General features: G+C 41.6%; 1 protein-coding gene across 21 annotated transcripts in view; it reads left to right on the top strand.

The window, feature by feature from the left end:
- TNNT3 (troponin T3, fast skeletal type) overlaps positions 1 to 14,011 on the top strand; it is a 43,072-nt gene that overhangs the window by 7,216 nt on the left and 21,845 nt on the right. For 4 of the 21 annotated variants that reach the window (XM_080999521.1, XM_080999542.1, XM_080999536.1 and 1 more), the window contains exons 2-6: positions 3,843 to 3,874; positions 5,590 to 5,603; positions 8,205 to 8,222; positions 10,371 to 10,388; positions 11,154 to 11,171. In XM_080999521.1, coding sequence (XP_080855647.1) covers positions 3,855 to 3,874; positions 5,590 to 5,603; positions 8,205 to 8,222; positions 10,371 to 10,388; positions 11,154 to 11,171 — 88 coding nt within the window. In that variant the 5' untranslated portion in view covers positions 3,843 to 3,854. The remainder of the gene's footprint in view (positions 1 to 3,842; positions 3,875 to 5,589; positions 5,604 to 8,204; positions 8,223 to 10,370; positions 10,389 to 11,153; positions 11,172 to 14,011) is intronic. The other 17 variants (XM_080999522.1, XM_080999537.1, XM_080999532.1 and 14 more) reach the window with 7 other exon arrangements.

The raw sequence follows: 14,011 nt of genomic DNA, 5'->3' as shown, positions 1-14,011 counted from the left end.
CTCAGACGGTGCTCTGAATGATTGTTAGAGGGCACACTGAATGGATACATGGGGAGGGCAATGGTGGATGTCATGGGGGGCCTGAAATGCTCACCTGTCCTCCTTCCAGTTGCATGGATGCTGCATACCTGGTCAGGGAGGGAATGATGAAGTGAGGCGATGGGGAGGTCAGTGTGACGCAGATGCACCAACCGGGAATCTGACCTCGCCACCACCTTGCCCCTCCATCTCAATAGGCAGCAACACAGCTGGAGGGAGGTCAGGTGAGCAGCATCCCACATTACTGTGGGGAGGGCATATCTTGCAGGAGTAGATGTCCCATGGACTGTGTACTACTTCCTTTGGCTCAACCCTATATATGAATGAATTTATACACAGAATTTGGTGGTTCTGACCCAGTCAAGCTTTGCCATCTCTTGTATCAAGGACCTGCTTTTGTCCAAGTCACTTATGTACCGTCAGGTTTTGTTTTAAAGCCTGACTAATTCTATGCAAAATTCTATGCCCCCAAATACCTATAGCATATGTATAAAAGAGTCATGCTCCATGTGGTACCCTAGTTCTTCAGCATAGTTTATTAATACATAATGATCAGTTATAGGCATTGCTTCATGTATCTGTTTCAGTACTGGTTATTATAGGAATATGCTTATATTACAAACATAATAATGTATGCAATCGTTGAGATTTTCTGAAAGTTACATCCCTATCTGGCTAAAAATCTGTCCAGGGAGCAAACCACTTATCAAGTCCAGTACACAAACTTTGACTCGATGAGTCATAAGGACCCATTCTGTCACTGCCTAGAAGTTCCTGTTATTTTCAACCCCTATCCTGGCAATGAAATATCTTCTTTTGCCACATTCCCAGGACCAGTACTTACTGGCAGTCTACCCACAAGACTCTCATGACCCTTATGAAATCCCTAGTCAGTGGGGACCTTTTCTCAAAGTGTCAGCAGCAGAAGAATATATATATGAAAGGGCAACAGAATGAACCCATTTTCGGAACCTTACTTTTTTAAAAGCTTACACGTCTTTAAAAGATGTGTAAAAATGACCATGTCTTTCCTATTAAAATGTATTCTGTGATTGACTGGCATAATTATATAAATTAGCCTTGAAGTCAGTCTTTCCCAACCTGGTGCCCTCCAGATGTTGCTGGATTACTGATCCCACTATCCTTGACCATTGGACATGCTGGCTGGGGTTGATTGGATTTGTAGCCCAAAACATCTAGAGGGCTCCATGATGGGGAAGGCTGCTATCGTTTTTTAATAGCATGCTCACAGACATTTTTGCAGTTGTTGGTCCAATGGATGACTTGTCAGTTGAGGTCCCACTGGCAGGGCAGGGGGGGGGAGTTCTTGGCCAATTTTTACCATTAGCAGCAACCACCCTACAGATTCATGATGCACCTAAAATGGCCCCCGCTTCCTTGGAATTGCATTAGCAAATAAATCATTTTTTAAAAAATTGTCTGTGCTTGTGCATCTTTATTTCTAAGCTCAGAAGAAATGTTAAAATGGGCGTGTTGGACAAAAGCTGTTCCAACACCTCTCAGGTGGGCGCCATTGCCATCCTAAGAGAATGAAGGAGGTGTTCATGGTGAGTTCCAGCACCTCTTTTTCTAGAAAAATAGCACTGACCAAAACTATTTTGGGAACAGTTAGATTGGAAGGGGACTTTGGTGACTCTTCTGTGTTTTCCTCTTTGCTATGGAGAGCCTGTACCACGCCATCCTCAAAACCAAAATATTTTCTGCCTGTTGTTAGGGGTTTATCACTGGAATGCTCAAAACCTCACGACGCAGTGGAGCGGGTGGGGTTCGGGGCAGTGTTAAGTGCACACCCTTCGGAGTGTTTACGTTGTATCATTAAGTGTTGTCACTGGGAGCTGGGCAGGACCCCTTATATGGCAGGACTCTTGCCTCCAGGATTATTAGACCCTTCTGAAATAGAAACCTTGTGAGCCGCAGATGTTCCTTTAGGACGCACATCCATCTGCCTGCTCCTTCAAGACTCCTCTCATATATCAGCTGAGTAATGAACTCAAGTCGGGGCTTGGGTTTCCTGGGGAGGAGCCTCTGTTTTCTAATTAAAGCTCCGTCCATCATGAATTTTGCTGGATGTTGGACGAAATCCCTCTTGCAGAGCTCATCGTCCCTGACCTCTCCGAGGTTTTCTAACCCTTTATAAATAGTTCTGCAAAGGCGTTGCTAACCGTCACCAAAAAAGTTGTTGCTGTGCTTTCAGTTCTCCTCTGAGGCTTCTCCTGCCGCATTGTGCAGCGTAAGCAGCAAACGCAAGGCCAGGTTGACCAGGCACTTAGCTGCTTGGGCGAAACAGTGGTAGCATCTCTGCCGCCTTGAGCACCATTTGCTATGCTGGGAAAGTGGGAACCCAAATCCCTCATGATCCCAGGTTTTTCCGGAGCTTACCCAGTGGTATTAAAGCTGGCTGTAGTAAATACAAGAGCTAGCCAGATAACGTTACCCAAATAACCTTGTTAATTCTGGCACTTTTCCATCCACCCTTTAACGAATGAGCCTACAGCTGATCTGGTCGTAGTTGTCTTTGGAATGAACAGAAGCCCTGTAACCGCAGCAAATGGTATGTGTGTTTGTGTGTGCACATGCGCTCACACACAGAGCTTGCGTTTTATTTTATTCATTCAATTTATATCCCACCCTTCCTCCCAGAGGAGATCAGGGTGGCAAACATAGCAAAGCAAATGATAAATATATCTAAAAACTGTTTAAAAACATTCTTGGGAAAAAACCCCAGCGAAAACGTTTTCTCAAGTAGTGATTGCTGGGCTGCCAGGAACATTGTCTTTCAGCCATCATGCCTGGGTAAACAGGAATGCTTTTAAATTTACCCTGAAAATAAGCAAAGTATATATAGCTCACTAGGGAAGGCATTCCACAAACGGGAAACTGCCACTGAAAAAACCCTATCACCGGCCACTGCCAACTGGGCAACCCCTGTGGTAGTGCCACAGCAAGGCCTTACTTGCCAATTGTGGGGTCCAAGAAGGTGCTCTTTGGGGTATTTAAGACTTATGCTAGTACTAAGTCCCTGAATTTGGCCTGGTACCTCACTGGCAACCAGTGCAGTTCTTGCAGGAATAGTGACACATGGCCTCATTGGGCTGCCCCACTTAACTAGCCTAGCAGTTGCATTCTGCACTAGCTGAAGTCTCCACACCATCTTCGGGAGCAGCCCCCCAAACAGTGCATTACAGTAGTCCAGACAGGATTGCAGCATTCCTCTCCCAGTGGTATTTCCATGCTGGTTGCTGAGAAAGAGATATGGACGCAGTGGGAGCTTTTTTTCTATGCCTATTAGCTGTGGCGGCAGTGGGTGGGGTGGGTGTAATACACTAGACTGCAGACTAGATCCAGCCCATGGGCCAGCGACTTTCCATCTCTGATCTAGGGGAATGTTTCTCACTACCAGATATCAGGTTGACATGCCTGAAGTTGCCCATTCATATACATCACACAGTGAGGGCCTGATTGTGTTCCATCTAGTGCTCATAAGTGGGCTTGAATACCACAGTGTTTGACATCTTATTTCAACTTGGAGTTAAGTGTATGAATTACTGTAGTTTATAAGGTTTGGCTCAGACAAGTGACAGGCTAGCCTCCCATTTGATAATTAATTTTACTGTAGGGTTTATGAAGTGTATTGCTACAATAATCCCTTCTTCAACTCGTTTAATTGCCATTGCTCCACATCTCAAGTGTCATGGGATTTTTTTTACATCTGTAGAAAGATCAGGTGTGCATGGGTGATATGTCACATACTTATTCTGCTCTTCACTTGTTCTTTCGCCTAGAAACCTGCCAACATGTCTGACAACGAAGAAGTGTAAGTAGAAGCATATCAATATTACCATTGGTTTTAAAGGGCATTTTTTTTGGGGGGGGGGAGGTTTTCTGGTAGTATGAAACAACTGGCCCTCACAGGTACGAAGTCAATGACCTGTTCCAAAATCAATGAGGAGAAGCAACACCTAATTTTACTGCATTTATTTATTTATTTATTTATTTATGAAGTCATATGACCTAGGGCCAAATCCACAACCCTAAATAGCCAGTGCTATTTGCTGCTTGTACAGATCATGGGCAGAATGTAACTTCTTAACTATAGTTTGGAATTAAGGTGAAGCAAATGAGGAGGTTAGTGGTGAAATACTGAGGAAACAGCACATATTAAGTATTTATTATGTATTTTAAAAATCCAGGTTGTTCTGCACCACACAGGCCTGGTTTGCACTCAGCACTAATTCAGACTATGGTTTAGCTTGAATGAGGAAGTATGCTGGTGCACAGGGAGCAAATTGTTGCTGCTTTGCTCACCTGCTGCCGCCATGCTATCAGGAGCGAAACCATGGTTTAGTTTAGCATTATGTCCAAGGCTGGGGTTGCGATTTGTAACTGAGGTTTGTTCTTATTAACAACCAATGTTTGTTTGTGGAGAGCAAACCACAAACCTTGGTTCAGACATAATGCTAAATCAAATCTTGACTTTGTTGCTTTTGTGGCTTTGTGGCAGCAGTACAAGCAGGGAAGGAGCAAAGTAGCCACAAGGTTTTCCTTGTGTGCCAGCATGCTTCCCCATTCATGCTGAGCCGTAGTTTGGTTTGTGTCATGTGCAAGTGAAGCCATACCATGATCGCAGAGCAGTTTCCCACTAGATATAATATAGCAACATGCAGCATTAAATGACATTAGTATGCATTAATTAACAAAACAAGTCACTGATAAACCAAAGCAGTGCAACCTCAGACAACTTTAACTAATTTAATCCAGTGTAGTGGTTAAGAGCGGTGGACTTATAATCTGGTGAACCGGGTTCGAATCTCCGCTCCTCCACATGCAGCTGCTGGGTGACCTTGGGCCAGTCACACTTCTTTGAAGTCTCTCAGCCCCACTCACCTCATAGAGCGTTTGTTGTGGGGGAGGAAGGGAAAGGAGAATGTTAGCCGCTTTGAGACTCCTTAGGGTAGTGATAAAGCGGGATATCAAATCCAAAGTCGTCTTCTTCTTCTTCCAAACATGCAGAACAAAATAAAAAGGGTTCTATAGTACATCCCCAGGAGACTTAGATTTGTCATTGGTAAAAAAACAGAAAGCTGATAAGGTGATGGTTTAGTGGAGCTGAAGCTAGATTCTTCATAGAGAAAGCTTACTACTAAATTTAGTTTTCAAGGGAGTCTTGAAGTCATGATGGAGTGTCTTGACAAGCAGAGAGAGGGATGCAGTGCTCACATGCATAAAACCTCCAGCCTCCAGCCAGACTAGTGATGCTCTACCATTTTTTTATTCTGACAATGACTTGGAGCTGAAAGATGATAGCACAAATAAGGCAGGATCTATGAATTATACTTACAAGCAGCAAGTACATCACATGATAGCTATAATTTAGTCTGCAATACTGTGCACATTCACCAGACGGTGAGTCCATTGAACAGAGTGAGACGTCCCTTCAGTCTAAACACACATAGGATTGCTCTGTTCATTAATTTGAATACGGTCTTATCTTCTGTGTTTCCTTTTCTGTCTGTCTTTTTTTTGTAACAGGGAGCAAGTAGAGGGTGAGTATGGACAGCTTTTCTTAATTGTATATCAGCGTTGTAAAGTAAAGCGTCTAATTTTTTTTATATACCTTTCCAATGCATATTAGATTTTTTTTTTAAAAAAAAAGCATCTTAGTTTTTTTAAAATGTACTCAGCATATATATAAATATTCAGAAGGCAGAATCCTAAGAGGATATCTGTTTCTATTATTCTTGTCATGATTTCATACTGTGAAGGTCTCGTAACTTAAGTCATTCTTTTCTTCATACCAAATTCCTCCCCTTTCCCACCTGTAATCCATCATACACAAGCATTCTGAGTTCTGGCTGACCGTGAGCATAGGATCATGGTATCTCATTTTATAAAATTCTGACCAGTGTTGACCTTGCTTACATGGTCAATGCCCTTTTCACATGGTTGGATTTCCTGTTCACTCAAATCATATCTATCCTCTCTCCTCCACCTACTATTTCTCGTCATGCAGCTGCTGCCATCTGTTGGTGACGGATTTGACAATCACGGAGCCCATAAATATGTCTCTATTTGTAGCTTATTCATTTCAAGATTATCTTATTGCTGCTTGTTACCCTGTGGAATTTTGAAAGTCATTAGCAAGGATGGCGTAAAGATGAATGAATTTTTTATTTTTATTAAACAAAAAACAAAAAAAAACATGTTTGCAGACTGTCTCCAACCTATGCATTTTGAAAAGTTTTGCCTTTTTAAGATAACACCATTGTAGACTGGGGAACAAGTACTATGTAACTTTCTATCCCGTGTCTGTTTCCATTGTGCAAGATTACATATCCAAACATATTAGCTGTTTCAAAATATATGAATTTGTGCATTGTAGTTCATTGCTGTTCTCTGTATTTGTTCACGCTCTCAGCATATGTTCCCTGTCAGAAAGCATTGTACTATCAGTGCAGACTTTTGTTGTCTTGCAGTCGCATGTGGAAGCAAATTTTCTGCGCAGGGTGCTTGGTCATGTCTATGAAGCATATCTTCTTTTTGGACTGAAGACAGACGACTCTCTTTTTTAACAGTCTTTCCTCAAGCTGATGCCATTTAAGAGGAAGCTGTCTCACAAAACTGTAAAGCTGGAATGGAACTGAAGATCACATAGCTGCAGATAAATAGTTCAGCCTTTTGAGGCAGCATCTTCTGGGAACAATTTAAGCACAGCATCTGTGGTCAAGAGGAGAGTGTTTGACCTGTCCTTGTTTTTGTCTGAAAAATGGCTTCTCCAATCTCCCCAACCTCTCCTGGTGATGCTCCAAGATCAGAAACAACCCTGCCAGGAGAAAAATTAGCTGAGTAGAAGCAGTTGTTGGGGGGCATGGAGTGAGAAGAGGAGTCATCTTTTTTTCCTCCCTTACATGTGGCACTTTAAATTATCCCACACCCCGCTTCATAGGATCTTGGCATGACCTGTATTATCATACATGGGCTGGTCTGCCATTATGTCTAGTTCTTCCCAAAATTGCACTGAGAAGCTTGTTTGATCTTCCCCGAGGATGACTTTCACAGCAGCAGCATGGCATATGACCACCGGTGGAGACCTCTTTAAAGTGGGTTGACACGGCAGCCACTTAGCAGGATGGTGCCAGCTTGCTGTCAGCGTTGCTTGCAAGCAACGATATTGCCTGGCTCCCACCATGAGGTTTCTAGTGCCTGAGACTGCTGAAAGATGCCACTGTGAATATTTCGTAAGGGCTGATCTACAAGGTGAGCCAGTGCAAGAAATACCGGCCACTGCATGGAGCACTTCCAAGGCGGAGGTAATTTTGTGAGCAGCCTCCACATTGTGGCTGTGTCATGTGGAATTGCTCCAAAAGCAAAAGGCAGCATTTTGTGCATTGCTTACTCATTCCACTACCAAACGTGAGCAGGGCTGCTGAATAGTATATTCCATATTGGAAGTGTGCATTGGATATGAAATATGTTCAGTAAAATAAATCCAGATTGTTGCAACAGTAACACTAAATATCTTGATTCAAAACCTTTCACTGATTTTAGCAGCCTAGTTACACATTAATGAAGCAGGAACATTTAATGGAGGAAATTACATTGTTGTTTTACTATCTATTGAGGCTTATTGACCAATACCATAGCTATCCAATATAAACAGAATCAGAAAATTATAGCTGTAATTCACTCTCAGATTGAAATACAACCCTCTCCAGCGTTTACTTGTTGGTATTAAATTAGTGGATTCTGAAGCTACCATTCCATCTATAAGAGAAGTGCATTCATTTACAGAAGTGCAATGGAATCTCAATCAAATTTTTACATTGGGGCATGCTACGTCTATTAGAACAATACAATTTACTCATGCCAACTCAGCTGAAATCTCTTATTCTTGAAAGGAAACAATGGCCAGTTCATTATTTTTTGTACTTGATTAGCTCCAGACCTTTGACTGAGAAGAACCATGGAAATAGGTTTGGGTATTTTGTTTTGTTTTGGCTTTTTATAAATAAAGCGTGTTTTTATTTTCAGTGAGTTTTTATCTTTTGTATCGGTCCTTGTGGTCCATGCATTGCAATTGCTATGCTTTTTTGTTGATTCTGTTGCTTTTCTCGTTTTCTTTCTTTCTTTCTTTTATCTAAATGCAGAGGAATACGAAGAAGAAGGTAACCAAAACCTGGAATGTGCCTTCTCTCTCCTGGATGATCCCTTGATCTTCAGCTCTTTAGCTGCCTGTCATTCACCCATCTCTTTGTTACTGTCTGCTAAAGATGATCTGAAATGCTAGGTGAATAACCAGCCCAGTGACTTTAGAATTAAAACTGGAGGCCATTTCACAAGGCCAAAGGGGAGATCTTGACAGCCACCAGATTAAATGCATATTACACAGCTAGCCTTTAACCCAAGCAATTATATGATTGCTCAGTTGTGCATCTTGCTGAATTCCCTTTCTGGTCCTCATAATTAGATTTGAATTTGTGGTGGCAGAAACTCCCATTATAATATTTAAGTTCCCAAACAAACTGTCATCAGCATAATAAGTTAAATGTGCAGGTTGATAATATAAAATTGGGGAACGTACATCATCTTTAGCTGACTACAGGTTTGACAAGTTACAGTAGTGTATATTGATACAGGCACGTTTTGAAGATGGAGTGAAGAAGATTCCCTTTCACACAGTTCCATCAGTGCTGAACTTATTGTTTGTACTGTAGACTCTTGGCAGTGACGGGGTCTTCAGAAAAGCTTACAGGATCAAAGTGTTGAGTGAGACCACACATTATATAGCCTATTAGGTACTTGGATGTGGAAGTGCTAATACGTTTTTCTAGTGCAAGAGTCTTGTTTGTTTTGCTGTACTCCATATCAGCATACTCCTCAAATATTTTGAAACAGGCTACTTAGGACTCAGCTACATTGGCAAAGAAAAAGTGCTTTATATGCGTTGCATATGCCTTTTAACACTGTGACACCAGGTGGTGGTGTTCCATTTTTGCCAACCCGATTTCTCACAAAGTTTACAACGCATTTAACTGAAACGCTTCTTTGATGTGTTTAGATCCAGCCTTACAATCCCTTGGCATTTGATGATAAAACTTTGCTCTCAGGTTATAAAGGGAGAGAGAGAAACCAGCTTGGAAGAATATTGATTTTGTGGTTGTTGTTCAGTGATATATAAAGGATTTGTTTTATTTTAAAGCATTTCTAAACTGCTTAATATTTAAACATAAAAAGAGTAGAGTGATTGAATAGAGCAGGAATCTAGTAATACCAAGGACCAGTTGTATAGATCAGGGAAACCGTGGGCAAGCAGAGATGCCTTTACAATATGGATTTCTTCTCCCATCAGGAAACAGAGGCCTGCCCCATTGGGTTGGGGTGTGTGTGTTAGTCAGACCTTCTGGGCTAGCCTGCTCTCCCATGTACCACAGTCATTTCCTTCCTATATGCATGTGATACTGTGGATAGCCTGGTTCAGTTGTTAACACTTTTAGTTGTACCAGAAGAGAATGCTGGGATTGGAGCAGGAATGCCATGGTGTTAAAAATGCAGGGCAGTATAGCCCTTGAGGCTCTGGATATAGTAACATGTCTAGTGTTGAAAGAAAAAAAAAAAGACTACGGAAGACTGGAAGACTATGAGCACCCAACGCCAACACAGAAACTCCATAAAATCACAGTTGGAGGCTTAAGGCTAAATGTATTATTCTTAGCTCCTGAGTACGATGCTGCTGAGGAGAAGTTCATTTCCTTATTGAAACAACAGCTTTTAAGCCAGTACACTAACTGAAAAGCAAAGAAAAAAACAGTGCTTTGCTTAGGGTTATTGTGAGTGAAGGTCCTTTTCAAACTCCATCTTCAGCCACTTGTCAAACCTAACAAAGAAATAGTCAAGGGTGCTAACCTAATACAGGCAGCTTCTTCTGGGAAAAATGAATTTCCTTTTCCTTTTCCTTTTCTTCCTTCCTTCCTCCTTCTTCTTTTCCTATGTTCCTTCCTTTCTGTTGGACAGGGGGAAACCCCACATTGATTTCAGTGTGTGATTGCTACGCTTGGCGTTTCTCTTCTCTTTAAACTGCATGCTCCCCTCTCTCTTGAATTATGTTTTTCTGGTTTCTGAATTGACCATCTTTGTTTGATCTGTAACTGTCTTCTTCTGTTTGCTTCCTGTTTTGTACATTCTTTTTTTCCCCCCTAACCACTTATTTCTCCAGCAGTAGTTCACAAAAATAGTTTTAAAAGGGTTTGGGCCGCTATCTTAATGTTATTATCTTGTTTGTCTTTGCCTCTTGTTCCCATGATGTCTCCTATCAGAGGAAGCACAAGAAGAAGGTATGTGTGTGTGTGTGTGTGTGTGTGTGTGTATGTGTGTGGTGTTGCCCTCTGGATTTCTCTCTCTTCCTTTTCAGAAGAGTGGTTTGTCTGCACAAAGGAATCCTAGGGTGGCAGAAGAAAAAGAACGAGATAAAAGAGAATATTAACTCCAAAGGCTTGATTCCATGGCATCAATGTGGGTGGGTGGGGGAGTTGATGAAACTGAGTTGATGTTGCAGTCTTCATGACAGCTCAGTTTTGAATCCCCTATACACTAAAAGAAGTGTTATTTGCTTGTTGTTCATGGTAAATAACAGAATAGGTTGCTTTTTTTTTCAAACTTCTATTTTTTTTTCCAGAATAAGACTCTGCCATAGCATCCCTCTTTGGAGAAATATAGTCATTTTTGGTTCATTTTCTCCACAAATTGCAGGATTTGAAATGTGACATATTATATAAATAACCTCTGTCTAACAAAATATGGGATTTTAAGATTCAACCTAACTCTGATCTATATGCATGCTTTAAAAACAAAGAAAGCCAAAAACTTCCCATATTCTTACTATCCAAGTAACATTTCAAATCACTGCTCAATGTGTTGTGTCCATTCAATGTGTATGTGATTCATTTTTCCCTGCTTGACTTGCAATATTGTTATTTCTAACTTTACCCCTACAACCTCATGTTCTTCACACAGTTTGGGTGGGCTCATTTCATTTTTATTGTTTAACTCTTTTTTCTTTCTTTTGCTGTTTCCTTCTCTTTTTTCTATTCTTCCTCCAGAAGAAGCTCAGGAAGAAGGTATGTGTTGAGGCATCTCGGTTCTGACCATTTAAATGGAAGTTGGAGCACTGCATTTCTTAAGGCTGTGGAAGGGAAGGTGTGATTATAGTACTGTCCTTGCTAATTGAATGCAAAAGGGCACTGACTATATCTAAATAGACCCTTCGAAAAATGTACAGCCACCGACATGCCATAAGCCATCTGCGCATGGTGCTTGATTTTCTATTGACTTCAGCTGAATTACCTATGGCATAAGAGACTGGTTGGTTGGAATGAATGGGATATTATGTAGGTGGCTCAGACTTCCGTTCCACAGCCCTGCCTTGGAGCAAGCAACTACAGTGGTACCTCGCAAGACGAATGCCTCTCAAGACGAAAAACTCGCAAGACGAAAGAGTTTTTCGTTTTTTGAGTTGCTTCGCGAGACGAATTTCCCTATGGGCTTGCTTCGCAAGACGGAAACGTCTTGCAAGTTTGTTTCCTTTTTCTTAAAACCGTTACAGTAATACAGGGTGCATTGCTTGAAGAGGTGCAGTTGCGACTTGACTTCGGGGAGCAACTCATAGCACGCGGTGTGGTAGCCTTTTTTGAGGTTTTTGAAGATTTTTTTGAAAAAATTGAAACCGTGCTTCGCAAGACGAAAAAACTCGCAAGATGAAAAAACTCGCAGAACGAATTAATTTCATCTTGCGAGGCACCACTGTATATCCTTTGGTGTGTGTTGCTGCTAATTCCAATATAATGGCTTCTCTCCTACCCTCACAGAGAAATTAAGGCAGAAGAATACAATTGGGAAAACATTGCATTGGAATTCAAAATCCACATCCGCTTTTCTTTCTGGCACAACAGCTTCCATATGTGCTCACAGAGTGAAAATATGTAGCCAAAATCAACTCTTAAAAGTTGGTATTATTTATTAGTATTAATAAGGCAAGATTTAGGATTAGCTGCTTGATGAAAGCCCACATGAGCCTTCAGCAAAATGCAGCCCAAACATTGAACTCATAAATATGAACTCATACAAATGACCAAATTACCCTGGCATGAGATTACTTGCCTGGCGTAGCTTCCTTCCTTCAATGAAGGAAGACTTTACCACACTTCTGTGCAGATATGAGGGGGGAAATGTGGTGAAATTGACAAACGTTCTACCCTAATCTACAGAACTCGCTGTTGAATTTGCCCTGCTGTGTTGCTTAATATCATCCTATACTTGTGTAAGATACTTTCTGTCTGCTTGAGTACATATACGCCTTTAATTCAGCTCCAAAGCTTAATTTGGCTCTTTAAAGAAAAGTAAGGAACGGTTATCTGCTTTTAATGCCCTCTTGAGACTTGATGTCTGCAGCCATGATTCAATTCAGGATTTAGTGGAATAGAGAGTAAATTTGTTTCTGCGCTCCTGCTTCTTCCTGAATTGACAATGCGTTGCATTGGCCTCAGGCTGATCCACCCATTACCCAGAAGTCTGTACTGCAGTGCCATGCTGAAGAATTCATACAATAGACAAGCATGGCAAGATGTGAATGCATATTCCCAACATGTGCCTGCCTGTTGACAGCAGCAGCACTGGCACTAGCTTGCCTCACATAGTTCCACAATAGGTTTTTGAGCACCGGTTCTTCATGGCCTTCTTCTTCCTGCCCTGTTTAAATGGCTGAAAGGGTCAGAAGCAACCTAAACTTTGTGCTGTTTTGGCCCTGTAAGCATATTCAGGGCTTAACCACATGTGGTGCTAACAATGTGATTAGCAATAAAATTGAGAAACCGTATTGGCCTCTAGTACTTGCTATTAGTGAATGAAACCAGTGTGTCTACTATCTGCTGGCGAGGCTCAAGGGAGAAATATGCACATGACATCTGCTCTGTTTCTGGCTGGGAGCTGCAGCATGCAACCCAAACCATAGGTAGTGTTTCTAGAATAGGCAGGTAGCTTTCCTTGTTGGGGATACAAAGGAGCCAACTGGAAATCCAGTTGTGCCTATTTTGCTTGCCATACTGATGCCACTACAGTCCCCTATGCCATCTGCAAGGACAAAGTGTGTGGTGAGAGAGAACGGCACAGGCCGAGGCACACTTTGATTGTGGGGCTGGATGGTCTCTGTGAGTTTGTTCCTGAAGTATGTAGATGTGCCCCAGAAGGGAAGGAACAGCTTCATAAACAAAGCCATCGGCAATTCTTGGCTTACAATTCATTTGCAGTCTGAACTCTTTACATTTCCTATTCCGCATTTGCATGAGCTGCATTTGTCTATGTGCATTTCACCATCCTTGTCTTAACTGCATTAATTTGCTTTTCTATAATGAGCTGACTTACTTATCAACACTGTCTTGAATTACTATAAGCCTCTTGTAATCGTGTTGTCCTTTTTCTAATATTCTTGTTTTCTATTACCTTAATCTTGTTCCATGATACTTCCCACCTGGTGAAGTTCATGAACCAGGTATGTGACTTGACTTCTGAATTCTTCTCTTTCCATCTCATATTAGTGTGTGCAAGAATATGAAAGTGATGGAAGAGAACAGGAGAGCAACACATTACCTTAATATCTATGTTGGTTTCCCTGGAGACAATCTCTCTTTCCCTCTATCTCATTTTCATTAACAAATGGTGATATTTATTGTGCATTAGAACAGTGAAACCTTGTCATATAGGACAGACACTCAGCATATATAATCTAGAGCAGGGGTCAGCAAACCTTTTCAGCAGGGGGCTGGTCCACTGTCCCTCAGACCTTGTGGGGGGGCCAGACTATATTTTTGGGGTGGGGGAATGAACAAATTCCTATACTCCGCAAATAACCCAGAGATGCATTTTAAATAAAAGGACACATTCTACTCATGTAAAAACACGCTGA

The sequence above is a fragment of the Podarcis pityusensis genome (genome assembly GCF_964106645.2).
Source record: "Podarcis pityusensis genome assembly, chromosome: 1".
Lineage (NCBI taxonomy): Eukaryota > Metazoa > Chordata > Lepidosauria > Squamata > Lacertidae > Podarcis > Podarcis pityusensis.
This window is presented reverse-complemented; position numbering and strand designations above follow the sequence as displayed.